This window comes from Ahaetulla prasina, chromosome 2 (genome assembly GCF_028640845.1).
Source record: "Ahaetulla prasina isolate Xishuangbanna chromosome 2, ASM2864084v1, whole genome shotgun sequence".
In the NCBI taxonomy this organism is placed as follows: Eukaryota; Metazoa; Chordata; class Lepidosauria; order Squamata; family Colubridae; genus Ahaetulla; species Ahaetulla prasina.
In genome coordinates, this window is record NC_080540.1 from 241,363,416 (window position 1) to 241,384,845 (window position 21,430).

The 21,430-nt window shown below is 37.9% G+C and overlaps 1 protein-coding gene across 2 annotated transcripts; it reads left to right on the forward strand.

The window, feature by feature from the left end:
- Nucleotides 1-3,179: 3,179 nt before the first annotated feature.
- NXNL2 (nucleoredoxin like 2) lies at nucleotides 3,180-15,703 on the forward strand. Of its 2 annotated transcripts, XM_058169881.1 has the most exons (4): nucleotides 3,180-3,197; nucleotides 4,748-4,959; nucleotides 5,052-5,649; nucleotides 15,231-15,703. In XM_058169881.1, the coding sequence occupies exons 3-4, from the start codon at nucleotides 5,348-5,350 to the stop codon at nucleotides 15,397-15,399; spliced, it is 471 nt and encodes a 156-aa protein (XP_058025864.1). In that variant the 5' UTR covers nucleotides 3,180-3,197; nucleotides 4,748-4,959; nucleotides 5,052-5,347; the 3' UTR covers nucleotides 15,400-15,703. The 2 variants fall into 2 exon arrangements, with proteins under 2 accessions (XP_058025864.1, XP_058025863.1); XM_058169880.1 differs by having other exon boundaries at nucleotides 4,748-5,649.
- Nucleotides 15,704-21,430: the final 5,727 nt, after the last annotated feature.

The window sequence follows — 21,430 nt, forward strand, 5'->3', positions numbered from 1 at the left end:
CCCAAATGATGAGAAGAATTGAAAACATTTCTCCCACGACAGATCTGGATAGGATACTCACAGGAACAGAGGATAAAATAATTATATATATATATATATAATTACTTACTTAGTATTGAATTGGAAGAAAAACAGGTAAAAGAAAGAATGAAAACTTGGGTGAAAAATTTTGGATACTCAACTGAGCTAGATAAATGGCAGCAACTATGGGGAAGGAACTACAAATTAACAATGTCCACAGCATATATTATTATTATTTATTTTGCATTTATATCCCGCCCTTCTCCGAAGACTCAGGGCGGCTTACACTATGTCAAGCAATAGTCTTCATCCATTTGTATATAATATACAAAGTAAACTTATTGCCCCCAACAATCTGGGTCCTCATTTTACCTACCTTATAAAGGATGGAAGGCTGAGTCAACCTTGGGTCTGGTGGGACTTGAACCTGCAGTAATTGCAAGCAGCTGCTGTTAATAACAGACTGCATTAGTCTGTTGAGCCACCAAAGGCCCTATATAAGAGAACCAATATAAAATGTTTTATAGGTGGCGTATGCCATCTGAAAAATTGGTGAAGATGTTTAAAGTTAAATCAGCTAAATGTTGGAAATGCCATCAGATATCAGGATTGTATTATCATATATGGACTTCTCCAGAAGCAAGAAATTATTGGACTAGAATTAAAACATGGTTAGAAGAAATGCTACAATATATTGATTTAAAACCTGAGCTGTTCCTATTGGGTATTCTTCCAGAGAAAATTAGTAAAGAAAATATATATTTGATTATACATGTAATAACTGCAGTGAGGATAGTATTTGTGCAAAGATGGAAAGCAGAGAAAATCCCTTCAGAGGGGGAAGTAATTAAAAAAATATTAGCTTGTGCAGAAATGAATAGACTGGCTTTGGTACTTAAAGAGAGGAATCGGAATATTTTAAGATATAGGGACAATTTTACTATTGATTAGAGAAGATATATATATATAGGATAATAGACAAATGTATTAATAATAAACAAGAAATATGATGAGAATGTTATAATAAATTAATAATGTGGAGAGAATGTTATAACAAATGAATGGAAAATATTAAGAAATGATGAAGATTGGAGGAGTAAGAGGAAGAAGTCACAAAAGACACACCTAGATGATACACTGAATGATTGATTATGTATTATATGTTTGTTTGTTTATAAAATAAAAAAAATGTTAAAAAAAAGAAAAGAAAACATTTCTCCCAGCCTAAAGATTAGCAAATCTCTGCTCAAAAAACCCCCAGCTGACAGTTCAGTGGAAAAGAGAAGGGCTCTGAGGTAAAGCCACCCCTCTTCCGCATATCTCCAGCCATTCTATATCAGCTTTGGATGAAAATTTATCAGTCTTCCAGAAAACCTGTTGACAATTTTTACTATTCTTCTGATACTTGGGCTAAGAGGAGAAATGGGTAGAACTCTTCAGTTTTTCCTTAGATACTAAATATCTCAAATTTCAACGAGAAGGTGAGTGTTGGCAGTGAGTGGTTGTTGTTGACAGCAACCAGAAGTATACTATGAGGCTATCTCTTCACAAACCAGCTACAGGTAGTCCTTGACTTACAACAGTTCATTTAGTGACTGTTCGAAGCTACAACAGCACTGAAAAGAGGGACATATAACAGTTTTTTCACACTTATAACAGTTGTAGATTCCCCTTTTCCGACCTTTTGACAAGCAAAGTCAATGGGGAAACCAGATTCACTTAACAACTGTGATACTAACTTAACAACTGCAGTGATTCTCTTAACAACTGTAGCAAGAAAGGTTGTAAAATGGTGCAAAGCTCACTTAAAAAATGTTCCAATTAGCAACGTAACTTTTTTGCTTTTTTGGCAAGCCAAACCCAAATTGGCCATGAAGTGGCCTATGTTTCAAGAAGTTTAATCAAAAAGCCCTGATAAGTCATCATTACAAGCATATATCTACCTATGACAGGAACCAGAAATACCTCATAGGAACAGCTGAAGGCAACTTCTGAAGAGACAAGAAATGCATCTCAGACTAATCCTGCCAACATAGCAGACATAATCACTGTAATAGCCTATGACCTGAACCAATGAAAACTGGAAACTTGTAGTTGAAGACTGCAGTTTGTGACTCCGTTCATAAAACAGCATTTAATTTACAATAACTCTATATGTCATTGGAATATACATGTCCAAAGCTTGGGCATAAATAATTGAATCCTTCTTTTCAAACAAAAAAACATTTTATTAATTTGTTGCATTACGATGTTTCCCAACCATGTGAGCTGGGAATTATGAGTGTCGATGTCTAATAAACATACAAAATGATATATTATTTACTAGTTGCTCCTCCAAAAAAAATGACATTTTATTAAAAACCTGTAGTATATTAAAATTAGCTTTTTCATCAAATAGTCAAGTAAAATATATGTTTTTGCTGTTTAATAGTTCTGAAGGTAAGATCTGTAATTGTGTTATAATTATTTAATTGCTAAAGGGTAACATAAACAACAAAATCTACTTTGTGGAAAGCTGCTCTATTTACAGTTAAACATCATATAGTCATAAATATTTTAGATCTATAAGTGGCCTTTTGTTAACTGCATCTCCACAGAGTACAATAATCCACTTTTTCTTAGAATCATGTTCGATGATTTGGTTTTGTTTTCCTTTAGAAGAAATAAGATAACTTTCACTCTCTAGAGTCTTCTTTTCTAAATCCCTAGGTGATATTAGCTTTGCACTCTACATAATTAAACTGCACTGCATATAATTACCAGACTGTTAGAAAAATACAACATGCCGAAGGCTCCTATAGCCAAGCATTATTTCTTTCTTATGCATATGTACTGTATGTTCCCAGGGGACCCAACTCTTGTTTTAATCTCAATAACTGTCTGTAGTGGGATGGGATGAGAGATAATGTCTAGCCTAAAATTACTCATGACCTTCAGGGTGAAGTAAGGACTTGAATTTGATCTTTTTCTTCTCACACTAACGTTCAGCTTTTTCTCATCTGGCTACAGGGACTGCAATCTCAGAATTTCTGGCTGAATTCCCTCTGACTATATTATAGAAACAAGAATTCATATCTGTAGGTCCTTCCACCTGAATGTGTCTGCTTCTAATCTGTACCATTCTCAAAGGAGCACTTGCTGTGCAACCAAAGCAAAGCTTGACATTTTCCACTACAGTGAGTGCTTGTAAGATGGATAGAGTAAGAAAAAAGTTATCAGGAAAAATTTCAGGCATATCTTTAATAAGGCCTGCAACTTGTTTAGGAAACTGAGGGATATGAACAATTATGCTAGGAGTGCCTGGCTACGTCTGTTCTTTTTAAGACTTACTTAATGACCATCATTGATAGGACTTCCTAGAGTTACACTCAAAAACATTGGAATAATATTTTTTATTATTCAAAAAATGTGGTTAAGGCAATACTCATGTACCTGGGCATACAGATATACTTTCTGACTGTGAATGCCTCTGTGTACAAATAGTGGGGAGCAGCTTGCCTTTTAAATAATAGCTTTATGAGCCCAGAAGTAGTCACCTGAACGGACAGCCAAAAGTAGAAGTGACAAAACATTGTGGGCTGTCCCAATACCACTAGATGAGATCACTAGGGCTCGCTGCCTTAGAAGAGTGAGGAAAATTCCCAGGGACGATTGTCACCCTGGTCATCACTTCTTTACTATCTTACCATCAGGAAGGAGATATAGAAGTATAGCCAGCCGTACAAACAGGATGAAGAACAGTTTTTTCCATGGGCTGTCAGACTCCTGAATGAGAAATAACTATATAGTATGATGGACTGCAGGGCCAGCGCAATGTGTAACATGTTCGCAGTGGTGAAATAGGACTGGGTGTTTTGTTAATACGATTTATTGGGTTAAGCATTTTCTGTCTTCACTTTGAGTTGTATTGTGTTGGGGGGGTGCACTGAGGGAGCTCAACCAATGTTATTGCACCTGTTATGCACTGACAATAAAGATCTGAATTGAATTGAAATTGTTTGGGAAGGAAGGAGTGATGGCAGCACTTTCCAGTCACTGAGGTGTGCAATAGGTACAACACAGAGCTATCTCACAACTGCAAGTACCTAAGGGAGGAGCCAGTTCAAGCTGAGGCACCTCATTCCAGACCAAAATCTCCACTAAGACAAATCTGAAAGGGAGGACCGCATTGTACCTCCTCAGTCAAACCTGTAGGTTCACCTGATTTTTGAAATTACTTTCACTGCTCTGTGCCAGCTCTTAACCAGTCCTTCCCATTGTTCCCAGTCCTCATCCAGCATGGTTATGCTGATTGAGAATGCACTACTATTAATCTTCTCATCATTCCCATCACCCATCTCCTTCCACTTATGACTGTAACTTTGTTGCTTGTATCCTTACGATTTATACTGTAATTGATTGTTTCCTGATTGCTTAATTGTAGCTTATGACTACCATTAAGTGTTGTAAGTGTTGTACCTTGATGAAGGTATCTTTTCTTTTATGTACATTGAGAGCATAGGCACCAAGACAAATTCCTTGTGTGTCCAATCACACTTGGCCAATAAAAATTCTATTCTATTCTATTCTATTCTTAGTATTGTCAATATACTAGAGTACCTGGCTGAAGAAGTCTCCTAGGAAGGTTACTGAGGTATTTTGTACTTGAGGCTTGGAGATGCTGGTACAATGCAACGCAAAAGGACAAAAGCACCTAACAACCTTCCTTCCTTCCTACATTTTGCAGGACTGAGCGCCTGAGTCGACCTTGCGGTCTTGGATTTGAACGGCGACCATTAACTTGGTCACACTTGTCGCTTCTTCTTCTCAACAAAGACACACCCCGTCGTAGTGCAACCGGGTCTGGGGAATAATACTTGAGAAGACGCGAGCTTTCCCAACGCTCCTCTACGCTTTCGGGGTCTATTTTTAAAAACGTTACATCCATTTATAGCTCAGGTAAATAAATTCGCAAGCCTTTAATCCGGCTCATCGGATTCTCCGAGCCCGACGTTCATTTCCTTTCTCCCGCCTACGTGTCTGCCCTCCAGGCGTCGGGGCTTTTTATTTTTCTCCAGGCGGTTCTGGGGCAGAGATCGGATCCGAGGAACCTTCTCGCTCCGCGCCTCGAGTCGTCTCCAAGGGTGCCTTTGCGAGGAAAAAGCATCGGAAAAAAGGACGGCGCCCATTTTTCCCGCCGTCGGGGAAAAGTTGTGTCCCGTGGATGTTTTGCAAGGATCGGCTTAAGCAATTCAAGGGCCGTCCGTCCTGCAGTTGACTCCTTCCCTTTCTACGTAGCTCCTCAAGCCGTATCGGGCGGCCGACCGCTCGCTCGCTCGCTCTCAGCATGGTGGATTTGTTCGTCGGGCGGATCCTCGTGAACCTGGAGGGCGCCTTCGTGGACCCCGAGCAAGCTTTGGAGAACAAAATCGTGGGCTTGTACTTTTCGGCCGCCTGGTGCTCCCTCTGCAGGGACTTCACCCCGACGCTGTGCGATTTCTACAGCGAATTGGTGGATGTCGTCACTCATCCGGCCCCTTTCCAGATCGTCTTCATCTCGTCCGACCGCAGCCGGGAAGAAATGGCGAGCTTTATGTACAAGATGCACCCGGCTTGGCTGGCCTTGCCCTTCCACGACCCCCTTAAGCAGTGAGTAGGTTGGGGGCGCGCAACCCTCGCCCCACATCGGTAGCTTGTTAGAGTTGAACTGGCAACTTTTCGGTCAGCTCCTCCGATGTGGCGCCTTTCAGGTGGCTCGGTCTACATCAGGGGTCTCCAACCTTGACAACTTTAAGACAAAATTGGGAGTTGAAGTCCACAAGTCTTAAAGTTGTCAAGGTTGGAGACCCCTGAGCTACATGTCCCATAATTTAAATGTTTTGATAGGGAGTTATGGGACTTGTAATCCAGTCCATTCGAAAGGCAAATAGAATAGTCCGGTAGCCCTCGTCTTACAATACTTCTTTTAGTGGCCGTTCAAAGTTACAACAGCAACTTTGGAAAAAAAAAGTGATTTATGACCATTTTTCATACTTATGACCGTTGGGGCATCCCCATTTGATCACGTGATTAAAATTCAGATGCTTGGCAACTAGTATTTATAATGGATGCAGTATCCCTGGATATAGGATCACCTTTTGTAATCCTCTGACAAGCAAAGTCAGTAGGGAAGCCAGGTTCACTTAATTGTGTTACTGTGATGGTGGCAAATCTTGTTACTAACTTAACAACTGCAGTGATTCACTTAAGAACTATTGGTTCTCAAGAAAGGTTGTAAAATGGGGCAAAGCTCACTTAACAGATGTCTTGCTTAACAACAGAAATTTTGGCCTCAATTGTAGTCATTAGTTGAGGACTACTTGTGGTTCAGTTAAAAACACATGAGATGCAATCATGAAGGACTATGGGGAGCTCTGGCCAAAGTTCTTTAAATGGCTATCCCTAAGTTGCTTTTTCCAAGTTGCTTTCTTGTTTATTTTTCTCTTTGAGAATGTTTCACTTCTCATCCAAGAAGCTTCTTCGTTTCAGAACTGATTCTTCAGAATTGAAGAAGCTTTAATCAAAAACTCTCTACTATTGACCTGACCCTATTCCTAAGAGGTCTATAAGGGGCATGCATAAGAGCACAAAACGTGCCTACCCTTCCTGTCCCATTGATTCCTTTCATTATATCCAATTAATATAGTTATTACTTATGCTCATTTATATGTTTATATTTATATAGTTATTTTCATGCGTATGCTTACTCTTCCTATGCCTACAGCTCTCAGTGCTCTGTAAAGTGTTTCAACAAAACAAAGAGCCCATATCAGGATATGATTCTGTCTCACCTGGAGTAGCATTATTATTCATAAGCAAATAAGTTTGTTTTGGTGCACTTATTTTATCATTTTTTGAAATGCCTGACCATTTCTACCTATGCATTTGCGATGAATGGCTCTCCATAGTATATGTCAGTGCTGAGAAGAAAGAAGAAAATATGTGGCTATTGGCCAGAATTTACTTATCTGTTCTTCAGATTAAACTCTTCTGCTGAAAGAAAATAATGGAAAAAAATTAAAAAATTGGCACTGAAGAAAGTAGCCAGGATGCCCAAGGCACTTGAACCAATAATCATCCATTACTTTCAGGCAATCATATAACTCTCAGTTAGTCAAGTCATTAACATTAGCCCAAAGATTTTACACTGCTATGTGGAGAGCTATTTTGCTGCTAGGTACGACAGAGAGCTTGCAATTGGAGAGATTAATTTTACCCTTGTGCAAAATCTTATCAGAGGTAATAGCTCCTGAACTCCTTTTAGCCTCCAGATTTTCCTACAATCTGGGATACATTTTGAAGCTTCACAACATGGAGATCAACCCTGAAGTGCCTTTATTTGGTTTGCAAATAAATGGGCAGGTAAACAACAGCACAGAATACTGTATTCTCTGGGGGTAGTTCCCCATTTCTTGCAATGAGCATCATTCTTCATAGGATCACATTTACCAGATTAATAGTTCTCGTCACTTTATAATAGTAGACTGATATTTATTTTGACTGCTTTTAAATGTAGCACCCAGACTTTCCTTTTCCCACCAGTTTGGATATAGTAAAATGAAGGTTGCCTGAGAAATGATAACCCTAAAAACAGAGGCCAACTGACTATCTGATGAATTTGGCTGAGGGCTTCTTTAAATCGAAAACCACGTATCATTCTGATTTGGAAAGCAATGTTCCTATAGAGCTCATCAATTTGAAGGCCATGTATTAGGAATGGTAAGGCAGAACTAAGCCAAAAGTCATTCAGGTGCAATCTTCCTTTTCTCTTTGTTTTTCTCTGTTCTGCCTTTTTTTCTCTGCCCACCTCATCACTGCACAGCAAGTTGTTTGCAGAAAGACAGATGTTAGGTTTTATATATATATACATACACACACATACATACATACATACACAAACAAAACATTTCTTCATATTGTTCACATTTTCATCATAAATTCAAAGTGCCTTTATACATTTTAAATTGTCAGATGTGAAGAATCAGGACTAAATTTAAGTTAAGATGATTTACTGTTCATACCTACACACAAGAATCTGATCCACTAATGGTCAGCACTAAATTGGCAGTAGATAAGAGTTAAAGAAATTCAAGAGGGATTGGTTTGTGGGAATGTACTGAGTCCATGCTGATTCATCTCTTGACACCTCCCCCTTGCTCTACCTGTTAGTTTGCTACATAGATAATTTCTTGGTGTCAAATAACAATGGTACATCAATTTATCAAAATTCTCTTTAACATGAAAACACAGTGTAAATTCCAGTCATTTCACTCACATATTTTCCCATTGATCCACTTGTATATTATAACTAAATTTTTTAGCCTAGTTTATCATACACCTGTGATGGCAGACCTATGGCATGCGTGCCATAGGTGGCACATGTAGCCATATTGGTGGGCATGCAAGCTCTCGGGCCTTCTAGGCCCACCAGAAGTAGGGAAACAGGCTGTTTCCTGCTTCTGGAGGGCCTTGGGTGGTGGTGGTGGGGAAGGCCCATTTTTTGCTGTCCCAAGGCTCCAGAGCCTTTCTAGGAGTCTGGAGAGGGTGAAAACGGTCTTCCCCACCCCCCGGAGATCCTCCGGAGGCCAAAAACGGCTCGTTTGCCAACTTCCGGTCCCACTGCGTGACCCCTCCCACCCCCTCCTGGCACGCGATGGCATAAAGGTTAGCCATCAGTGTCATACACTCTTTTACTGGTCTTCCTCTGTTTCATATTTCAACAAAAAGTTATACATTTTAGCAACAACATTGTTTATATATAATTCTGTTTCAGACTTTGTTCAAAACCATAACATCTTTTAGCCACTGTAAATCTCTGATAATTATACATAGGAAAAAGATCCTTCTCTTAACTTCTCTTGATTTTATTTTATAATCTCCTTGAGAAAATTATAATACATCACAGTAATTTAACCATTTATGTTTATTTATCATTTCTCATCTATAAAATGCTTCTTGTGTTGGGACTCACAAAGTGTTTATGGGCACGACCTAGATTTGTATTTATTACAAACTCTGAAAAATGGTCTACCTGACATAATGATTTTTGAAATGTATATTAGCCTTTATTGTTTGTTGTTCAGTTGTTAAGTTATGCCCTATTTTTCATAATCCCATGGACCAGAGGGATGTCAGGATCTCCTGGAGTTTGCCCAAATTCATGTTCACTGCATCAATGATACTATCTCATCATCTGGTTCCGTGCCATTCCTTTCTCCTTTTGCCTTCGATCTTTCCCAACAACAGGGTCTTTTCCAATAAATCCTGTCTTGTCATTTGGTGGCCAAAGTATTTGAGCTTAAGTTTCAGTATCTGTCCTTCCAAAGAACAGTCAGAGTTGATTTCCTTTAGGATTGACTGATTGACTCTCCATGCAGTCTGAGCTCTCTCAAACATCTTCTCTAACACCACAATTTGAAAGCATCAGTTCTTCAGCATTCAGCCTCCTTACGGGTCATTAGCCATACAGTACTACTGGGAAAACCATAGCTTTGAGTGTATATACTTTTGTTGGCAAGGTGATAGCCCTGCTTTTTAATATGCTGTCTAGATTTGCCATAAAACAAGATTTCCCATGAAACAAGTGTCTTTTAATTTCATGGGTGAAGTCACGTCTACAGTGATTTGGAGTGCAAGAAAATAAAATCTGTCACAGCTTCCATTTCTTCCCCTCCTATTTACCAAAAGTGATAGGACTGGATACCATGATCTTAGGTTTTTTTAATGTTGAGACATTAACTTAGATTTGTCATACCATAGATATCCATGCCACTCAAATCTCAGATTGTGTCCTTCTAACTCCATATAGCCTTATACAACTTATACCCACTCTTTTATCCAAGTTAAAAAGCAGAGTGTAAAATATAATTTCAAATCTGGTACTCCCAATCCTTCTCTCTTTTTTGCATCTTGAAATACCTTAAATCTAACTCAGGATGTTTCCCTCCCATACATTTTTAGAGGACATATCAGTTGTTAAGGGATTGTCTGAAACGAAAATAACGTTCTAGATGAAACTTTTGTCTTAATCACAGAAATTCTCCCCAACAATGACAATTGTACTTTATCCCATGTTAATATGTTTTTTTAACTTCATTTCATATCTAAAAATAATATACAATTCTCATTTGTCATAATAATACCAAAATATTTCATATTTTTCTTAATTTTAAAATCTATTTTATTAGCAGAAGAGGAGACAGCGGGCAACCTTGTCTTACCCCTTTTTTAAAATCTTGGTTTGGTTAAGTTTCCACATACAGCTATTTATGCTATTTGTGAAATACAAATTGATTTCCCCTCTTTATAATGTTCTTTCCAAAATTATCTAAACAAAAAAGTTCAGTTTGTCAAAAGCCTTCATTGTGTCTTAAAAAAAATCAGTGCAGCTTTGTTTTTCATTATGTTGTTCTAAATATTCCAAAATATCCAATATACTTCTAACATTATCCTTTCTGCCAAAATGGCAACGGAAGGCCATTTTCAGTGCCCAGGTGACAGCAGCCTAAAGTAGCCAACAGGAACTAAAAAGATCTTAATTCCTTACTGTATCTGGAACCAGATTTTTAGTGACGTGTGCCAGATTATATTTATGCTAAAAAAAATTATATTGGGATGAGAGGAAACCAACTACTATAGCCAAGTACAAATTTAAGTTGTGTCAACTTTAAACTGAAGCACAGGGCAGAAATGAAGAGACATGGCAGAAAAATGCTGTTGGCAAGGTTTCTTCATGTTGTTCCCAGAGCCAAGTGAGGAAATTGTCATTTAGGTAAAAACCTACTTGATCCCAATGAAAAAATATTATAAAATTATTTTCAGTTTTTCAGCTAAAATCTTTATAAACAATTAATAGTCATTATTCAATAACAATATTGGACTGTAGTTTCTTGCTAAGGTCAAATCTTGTCCTTTAGATAGTAATACACATTATAGACCAATTATAGACCAATCTCCCTATGTTGCGTCGCCTGCAAGGTTATGGAATCCATCATCAACCAATCCATTACCTTGCACTTAGAAATACACAACCTTCTCTCAAATAAACAATTTGGCTTCAGGAAAAAATTATCATGCAATTTACAACTTCTCCACTGTAAAAACCTATGGACTACAAATCTTGATCTAGGTAAATCAATAGATGCAATATACATAGACTTCTGTAAAGCTTTTGACTCAGTAGTACATGATAAACTTCTCCTAAAATTAAAATCCTATGGCATTTCAGGACCCTTACACAACTGGATATCTGCTTTTCTGTCAAACAGACAACAAATAGTTAAAATTGGTAATGCTCTATCAAATCCTGTTCCTGTCAAGAGTGGTGTTCCTCAAGGTAGCGTTCTTGGACCTACTCTCTTTATAATATACATAAATGATCTTTGTAATCATATCTCAAGTAACTGTGTTCTCTTTGCTGATGATGTCAAACTTTTCAACACCACTGACAATACATCCACAATTCAAAAGGACCTTGATCATCTAACTGCTTGGTCTAAAATTTGGCAACTACAAATCTCAACCAGTAAATGCTCAGTCTTGCATATTGGAAGAAAGAACCCAATCACAAAGTACATGCTTGATGGACATTGCCTTGCAGATGACCCCCACCCTGTCAAAGACCTTGGAGTTTTTACATCTAACGATTTAAGTGCCAAAGCCCACTGCAACTATATAGCTAAGAAGGCTCTAAGAGTTGTTAACTTAATTTTACGTAGCTTCTTTTCAAAAAACACCACGCTACTGACCAGAGCATATAAAACATTTGTTAGGCCAATTCTTGATTACTGCTCTCCTGTCTGGAACCCATACCATATATCTGACATCAACACAGTTGAGCGTGTCCAAAGGTATTTTACGAGAAGAATTCTCCACTCCTCCGAAACCAATAAAATACCTTATTCCACCAGACTTGATATCCTGGGTCTAGAAAATTTGGAACTTCGTCGCCTTTGACAGGATCTGGGTTTAGCATATAAAATCATCCGTTGTAATGTCCTTCCTGTCAATGACTTTTTTAGTTTCAATAACAATATCACAAGAGCTACCAACAGATTTAAACTCAATGTCAACCGCTCCAGTTTAGATTGCAGAAAACACGATTTCTGTAACAGAATTGTATATGCTTGGAATGCATTACCTGACTCTGTGGTTTCTTCTCATAACCCCAAAGGCTTTACTCAAAAACTGTCCACGGTTGACCTCACCACTTTCCTAAGAGGACTCTAAGGGGCGTGCATAAGAGCACAAACGTGCCTACCATTCCTGTCCTATTGTTTCTTCCCCTATGTATATATATGTTTATAGTACCTCGTTTCTCCTCATATATACGTTCATATATTATATAACCCTTTATGCAATGCTTGTATATATTGTTACGACAAATAAATAAATAAATAAATAAATAAATAAATAAATAAATAAATAAATAAATAAAAATAAACATTAGCCTCTTTCTAAATCTCTGCCATCCTTCCTCCTCATAAAATAGAGTTCATTGTGTTTTATAGAGGCTGCAAAAGTTTATTCCCAAAACATTTGTATTGTAATACAAGCTTGATTATCCATCTGATCCAGGCACCTTTCCTGATTTATTTTTAAACTTTTCTTATTGTTGTGTTATGTTATGGTCCATTCATAATTTGTCTTTGTTCCTCTGTAATCCTCAATTGACTTTTCCCCCCTAAGATATTAATCTATTTTCTCCAATGGAATAGCACGCCTTCTATGTAGACCTGCTACTTTAATCTTGGTCCAGTGTAGTCCTGGTCAGTAAAGAACATGTACTTCAATTTTATCTTATAAAATAACCTCAGGTAGAACTATGTGTTAAGTTACTCTATAGTGAATTAAGTGGTAGTTAAACAGAAGCTTTTTGTGAAGATCCAGCAAAACAGCAACCTAGATCAGAGAAACGGAAGTTTGCCACCAGATGCTAAACCACAGATAAGAATCAACTACGGTAATTACTAGACACTGCAGAAGGCCTAGACCACATAGAGGAGGCATTTGTTTGATGAAGAGATGTGGTTGGTAAACAGTTCTAGGAAATATTGCAAGTGGGCCCATTACTGAGTAGTGTGACATTTAGCTTATAGCTATGGGCAGAATCTGGGCAGGCCCCCGGAAATGATAAATAACCAATGAGTGAGACTGTAACCTTGTGCTTCTTTCTGCAAAAAGTATAAAAGCTAACCATAACATGACTCTTGGACTCCTCTTCCTTTTTGCTGAAGTTTATTGAAACGGTCAGCAGAGGGGCCCTCTTTGCTTCTGCGCACAGATAAAGCACAAATCCACTTACTGTGATTCTGTGGGAATTACTGTCCCAACAGGTTGATAAAATACTTTTTGTGTAGCCGTGGCGTCAACCATTAATACATTTCCTTCTTGTCATTTCAATATCGTTTTATTTTATTTTCATAATTTACAAGCTAATTTATCATGCAGGTCTTCATGCCAACCATGGACTTTTGGATGTTTTCTCGAATAGCTCAGAAATATTCTTAAGTCTCCTTGCATATATTAACATGATTAAGGCTATTTGAGGAACCATCTCACCCAGTGGTGGGATTCAGCCGGTTCTGCGTGAACCGGTAGCAGCGACTGTGGGAGGCTCCGCTCACCCGTCTGGATGTAATGTGTGACTACTGCACATGCGCAGAAGGCCATGCGCAGAGGTGAGCATGCACGCTCACATTTGCAAACTAGTATGAAAGTGAATCCCACCTCTGATCTCACCCCACTGGGATTAGCCCTTCCCACTCATGCAGCAGAGCAGGCATGTTGTGGGTGGAGTCAGCTTGATTATTCCAGGAGGATTATTCCAGGAGGAGGGCCTTCTCTACTGTTGCTCCTGCCCTCGGAACGTCTTGCCCTCCCCATGTGAGTGTGGCCCCAACCCTCCTATCCTTTTGTAAGGGCCTCAAGACCTGTGGGGGAATGGAGGAACAGCACAAATGGAGGTGGTTGATTATCAACCAACCCCACCTCCCTCCATCGTGTCCTCGCCACATGTCATTAGATTTGAATGCGTGGCTTGAATTTATTTATGTTTTAATATACTGTATACATATTTTTTAAATTGTAAGCCATCCAGAGGTGTCTTGTGATAAGATGGGTAGCCAGTAGTTTATAAATTAATTAATTAAAATCTTGCAGAATTTCAGTACTATGGAGACTGAGAGGGACATTCTCAATTTTTTTCATTTTCTTTCTAGGAAGTATTCATGATAGGTTTGAAAATACAATTGAAATCAATATCTTGCTGAACTAATTAATCTCTTTTCAGCTTTAATTTCTTTACTGACTGTTGGACATTAGCTTGAAAACTAAGATAATGTTATGTTAGAACTGTCCCCAAACTGGTTAGATATGCTAAATTGAACCAATAGTTCACTGCAAATAAACTGCTGTAAACTTTAGCTAACAATAGAGTGGATATTCACGGATCCACCACACAGTATTTCACGTTGGGCAGCTGTCTAACATGAAATACTGTGTTGGGCAGCTGTCAATATATTTTTTTTTTCTTCAATTTAAATACAAAATTCATTGTCTCAGGTATGTACAAGAAAATCCTGACAAGTCTGAAACATTTAATTTTGTACTGATCAAATTAAAACACAAGTCATTTGTGTACAACCTTTCAAGACATATTTGGAGAAACAAAGGTGAAATAGCATTGCAGTGGCTCAGGGGCTAGGATGTTGAGCTTGTCGATTGAAAGGTCGGCAGCTCAGCGGTTCAAATCCCTAGTGCTGTCGTGTAATGGGGTGAGCTCCTGTTACTTGTCCCAGCTTCTGCCAACCTAGCAGTTTTGAAAGCATGTAAAAATGCAAGTAGAAAAAATAGAGACCAACTTTAGTGGGAAGATAACAGTGTTCTGTGCACCTTTGGTGTTGAGTCATGCCAGCCACATGACCACGGAGACGTCTTCGGACAGCACTGGCTCTTCGGCTTTGAAACGGAGATGAGCACCACCCCCTAGAGTCGGCAACGACTAGCACGTATGTGTGAGGGGAACCTTTACCTTTACCTTTAATCATTAAGGACTCAGGTGGCTTGATTATGCTTTCAAAACCAGTTATAGACAAATGTCACAGTTATGGACAAATGGAAAGAGGCCTGATTGTTCATTTACTTATATGCACATAGTATAGCCAACTTTTTCTCTCCTTTTTTTTTTACAGTGAATTGAAGAAGAAATACAACATAACAGCCATCCCCAAACTTGTGATTGTTAAACAAACTGGAGAAGTAATTACCGATAAAGGGAGAAAACAGATTCGTGAGAGAGGGCTCAACTGCTTTCAAAACTGGCTTGAGGGGGCTGATATCTTTCAGAATTTTTGTACCTGAACCAAAATAGTATTTTCAGACTTAAACAAAACAATATCTTTGCTATCTGCAACTAGACTTAGAGGGGAAGTTACGTTCTCCTTTTTTAATGCTGACTTGCTTAGTTTTAAATCCTACATGGTTGGAATAATTAGACATATCTGAGTCTTCTATATTGTTGCTATTTATACTTTTATTACATAGAAGAGACAAAAGTAGTCTTAATATTCATGAATTGATAAATTTGATAATTGGTTTGAAAATTGCTAATTTATTTAATATGTCTATATTTAGCTCTTTAAAAGAGTGCTATCTTAAATCTATGCAAGCACATTATCTTGGCAAAGATAAAAAACATAAAAATATAATTCTTTTGCATGTTGATTTAAAATGTATATATTAGTATGATAATAAAATTAGTTTTAATAAATTTATAATTTATCTGTCTTTGCCTTTTTGTGCAACAAACAATTGAAAGTTTCTTTGCTATTATTTGCTAAAGCTTAATGTTTGGGGTACAATACTCTGGATCATAAAATCAGCTGCATTGTTCTATTTGCAAGATTTTCATTCCTTTTACCAGCTGGGATTGAAGACTCTTCACCAAACTGTCTATATCAGCGTTTCTCAACATTGGCCACTTGAAGATGTATGGACATCAGGTTCCAGAACCCAGCCTGCATGAGAAACACTGTTCTATATTTATTGGATTAGTTTATCTCTTCAAGGCTGAGTGATCATTGACCAGATTGAGGAAGGCTGCACTGATGTTTGTATTATTAATGAAATTCAGGTAGATGGTAGCTTCTAGGTAAGCTTAGTGAATGTGGAAAAGTTAATAGGGGTGGATTTACTTGCTTTCACTAGTAGTTGGGATGGTCTGTCTGGGGCAATGACAATAGGTTACAAGATAAGGTTATCACAACAAAGTGCAAATTTAGTCATTTTTTTTCATCTGTAGAAGTTAAGGTTTCTAGTGAAAAAAGTAGCTAGAAGCATATAGAAGTTTTTCCCCAGTATATATACTAGAGCAAGAATGGGAAATCTTTGAAACATTCAGAGCCTCACACAGTGCTGTGTACTTGGTTATTCATGCAACCCCAATTCACATACTGTTCATATCCCATTTATACGATTGCTTTACATGCTACACCTGGAAAGCACACCATTCAGACTAGAGACATGCAGGTTCAATTGGCTTGGAAATTAACCTGGTATTAATACTTCTCTTGTAAAATTCACATCTCATGATGTTGCTGATTAAAGGTATTCAGGATGACTGAATAAAATCCTTAAATAAAAAAAAAATTAGAAAGGCATGGCTAAGGGTTGTTAAGTTTCTTGAAATGCTATAGGCCTGAAGTAAAACTAATGTATTTAAACATTCTCCAAAAGCAATAAAATATGCAACTAAAGAAGAAGGATCTTGTGAGATGGTCTCAGCACCTAGGTAAGGGGTGCTTTGGCTCACAAAAAACCTAGGGTGAAAGATTTGCAATTTTTTTCTTTTGACAATCTTTATATTACCAACCAGGCGTGAAATCCAGGAGGTTCTGGAGAACCGGTAGCGGAAATTTTGAGCAGTTCGGAGAACTGGTAGCGGAAATTTTGAGTAGTTTGGAGAATCGGCAAATACCACCTCTGGCTGGTCCCAGAATGGGGTGGGAATGGAGATTTTGCAATATCCTTCTCCCAGGAGTGGGGTGGGAATGGAGATTTTGCAGTATCCTTCCCCTGCCATGCCCACCAAGCCACACCCACAGCACCGGTAGTAAAAAAAATTGGATTTTACCACTGATTGGGCATGACTAAGAAGAATCACTCAAACCTCTGGGAAAGGGGTGATTCATCTGGTTTTGGAGTCGTGCCTGTGATGAATTCACTTATAATCACTGTGAGAACTTGTGTGTGAAGTTAAAAATGAAGCAAAGCTTGCTCAGAAAAGCAAGTACATGGGATGGAGGTTAGGGGAAGGTAGGAACTGACTCTGGCCTTCTGGGAGTAGCATTAGCAACGTTTCTCTACCAGACCACTCTCTCAGAAATAGCCGTTCCCAGGATTCCAGCAAAATAATTCAAAAGCGGTGTGCTGAACAGCATCAGGAACTACTGACCAATCAAAAAGAAAAGAGAAAAATCTAGTCTTTATTTGATTCTTAAAAGTAATTTTATAAATGCTGTGGAGCTGATCTGTGTCAAAATCTTGCATCACAAAAATAACATGAAAGATCTCAGATTTCTAGACCTGTGATACTGTCAGCCTTGAAGGGCAAACCAGACCACAGCCAGATGAACTAGGTAATTCTACTTATAAAGCTACATTAAAATAATTTTGCAAATCTGTCAATACAATCCTCCCCCCCTTTTACAGCTCAAGAAACTAGCGAGATTTTTTTCTGAGCCTCTTGCCCCATCCACTATCCAGTTGCAGGCTAGGATATCTCTTATTTATTATTTTATTATTTATTTTATTTTATTATTTAGATTTTTATACCGCCCTTCTCCCGAAGGACTCAGGGCGGTGTACAGCCAGATTAAAACAGAACAATATACAGATTAAAACCATAGTTAAAATAACATATTCTAAGAATGGCTGAAAATTAAAACCGTCAAATTTGACCATCAATAAAATACACCAGTTAAAAATTATTAAAATTTAAAAATTTAAAAATTTAGAATATTAAAATTAAGCCAGTCCTGCTTGAATAAACAAGTACGTTTTCAATTCACGGCGAAAGGTCCGAAGGTCAGGTAGTTGACGCAAACCAGGGGGAAGTTCGTTCCAGAGGGTAGGTGCTCCAACAGAGAAGGCCCTTCCCCTGGGGGCCGCCAACCGACATTGCTTGGCGGACGGCACCCTGAGAAGACCCTCTCTGTGTGAGCGTACGGGTCGGTGGGAGGCATAAGGTAACAGCAGGCGGTCCCGTAAGTACCCGGGCCCTAAGCCATGGAGCGCTTTAAAGATGGTAACCAACATCTCTTATATGACCATTCCCTTGGCAGCATCTCTGCCAAGACTCCTAAGGTCTTTCTCTCATACCATTATAGATACCTTATCCAATAAAAAAAATGTTTCCTTTGAGTCAAGTCCATATCTATGTATTTTCTTTGGTCACATTGTTGGAGCGGTTTGCAATTGCTTTCTTCTGAGATTTATATCTGTATCTACATGTGTATGTTTTAATTTCTATACTAGCTAAAATCTTGATGGTCTCACATTTAAGTCCAGCTCTGTTTAGTTTTTTGAGATCAGCCAAGGTTAACTAGGGGTTTTCAGTTTTTACTAATTCTATCCCAAACAAAATAATGATAAAGAAAAATAAATGAATACAGAACAGGAAGCCAGAGCAGTAAAAACAGAATTTAATGCTAGATATTTGTACGACCACATTGGAATGCTAAAAATGCAAGGTAGTTTAGTTTTACAGAATTTTCAAAATTCAACATGTGATTGATTATACAATTTTCCATGTGACTGATAGAATCTTTAATATTCCTAATTAACATGAAACCAAGAAACAAACACCAGAAACTCTGGTGGACAGACTCAGATAGATATTTAATGATTGCTCATCTATATTACAAGAATCTGGCCAGATTATCTGCTTTCCCTTGGGAAATGGCAGATACAGACCTAGAGATTTGACTTCAGACACTTTCTCCCCTGAACAGATTCTTAAGATGGAATGTCTCTTTACTTCCCCTTGAGGGGCCCTTTCCCTTCAGCCAGCAGTTGTACCACAGATACTAGTATATCTGTCTTGCTTCTGGTTATAAATTCACAGACACAGAGTTGTTATGGAAATTAGCAATTTACTCAAGATCAAAGAGATAACAGCAGACAAGGAATGCAAACCAAAATAGTCTCTGAAAAGAGAAGCTTGCCTGAGTGGTTTTGCTTTTAGTGGCAGCATACAGAAAAATAATCAAAATCCAGTCCAAAGTTCCAAGAGCCAGGTCAGGACTATTATCTAGTCCAAAGTTCAGATTTTCACATCGGAAACTACATAAATGTCACACAACAACCAGAGATCAGACAGTTGATTCCATCAAAAGATCATGGGACAGAGCTGCCTGTTAGATAGGCTGCAGCCAACTACTTTTAATTAAGAGATTTACTCCCTTGTTTGACAAGCAGTCTTGTAGAATGTCTTTGCTCTGCCTTCACTTTACTTGCCATGTGAGGGAAGGGTGGAGGTCTGACATCATTCTCTGGCTGCTCCAAACAGGTGGCATCTGTTTGATCAACCTCAGCTGAATCTAAGCTTTGTGTTTCCTGAGGCTGACATTCCACAGGTTCTGCCCATGACAATTACAGATTTCTCAGATCCAATTTTGCTCATGGCTTGGATGAACTGCCCACAAGATTCATGCAACAGAATTATTTCTTCTGGCTTGAATTCATCTTATATGTAATACATAACACTTATCTATCCCTGCCAAAGCAATGGCAGAAGCAACCTAAGTCAAGAAATGAGAACTCAAAAACTGAAAGTGATTACATTAGAGCAGGAAAAAAAATCACTATCACATTCTGCATTCAGTGTGGGAATTACACAAGCTCTATGCTTCCTGTAATATGTATGTGTGTAATGACTTCAATTTATAATCCCACTTTTATATCCATCAGGAATATCCAAAAAAAGGGTCCAAACACCAAAATGGTGGCCTTGACTGCAATTGAAGCTGCTAAATGTGTTGTGGCAACCATCTTGAGTTTTTGATCCTAGCTGGATATCCCTGATATCCATAGAAAAGTCAACATGGCTACAGCAGTCAGGAAATATACAAACTCAATTGAAATATAAAAAAAGAGGTTTTGAAAAATTTAAATTAAAAGCTGTGAAATTTTGGAAAAAACAGAGCATTATTTTAAAAAGTGGTAAAAAGTGTTCCTTTTGTTTCTTCATGCACTGTGAATGGAACCTGAAGCATTCCATGGCTTTATATATGTGTGTGAATATACACATAAATACATAAATACACTCAGACAAACACCCATTTTTTGGTAAAACTCACTGGATTATCTTACTTGCAGGACAATAACTAACCAGCTTTGGGTGTTAAAAATAGTTAATTTAGAAAGATGTTTGAACAAAGAATTAAAGCTGAGGTTTTCCCTCATTTTGTGGGCCGTTGCAGGTCCTCGGCTTGTCAAGCTAAAGACAAACATACCTCTGACTGAGGGAAAAATTTATTACAGTCATCTTTCTCCTTGTTTTACTATGTAAGATATATATAATACAAATGACTTGGATATAAAACATGTTTGATTATTTTTTTTGGCTTTAAAAAATGACAAATACTTTTCTGAGCAGAAATAAATGGAGAGGTTGGAGAGGTTGCTATGGAAAATACCCTGCCCCATAAATTGAAGCATATTACGCTGTTCTAACAATATCTATATATTAAATAATCTGAAAAGGTAGCTTTTATATTTTGCTAAATTCTGGGGCACCCAAAGGACATGGTAAGAAAATCAGTCGTTTTTATTGCGATATAACAGAGTTTATTTCCCACCATTTTAAATACAGAAATTCACATAAATTCTTGAGAACAAACTATAGAAAGAGAATCTAAGCATGAAGCTGTTCAAAAAAACAACCCCCCCTTACTTTTATAAAAATTAAAAGGCAGAAAAGATCAATTGTAGGGTAATCTGTGCATTGTATTCATAACTGTAGCTGCATAACTTGGAAGGTAACAGACTAAAAGACCCAACAAGACACTAAAAGAGAACAGCTGCATTCAATAAAACTGCAAAAATGCTTCACAAATTAAATTTTTATAAAAGTCAGGGTTGTTTTTTTTTTAACATATGTATATGAATGGTAGTACAGCAGATGTTGCATAAGATTAGAGCTTTGGGGATTGATGCAATTGTAATTCAACACATGTGGAAAGCATCAAGTTGCAGAAGGCAAGATTATACTTATGGCATGTATATGGAACCAAACCCAGATCACAGTCGGTTCACCAGAGAAACAAAGTTATGGAGCCTTATAATGATACTCGGCTCATTTAAGGAATTATCCTGAACGCTGAGCTTCTCT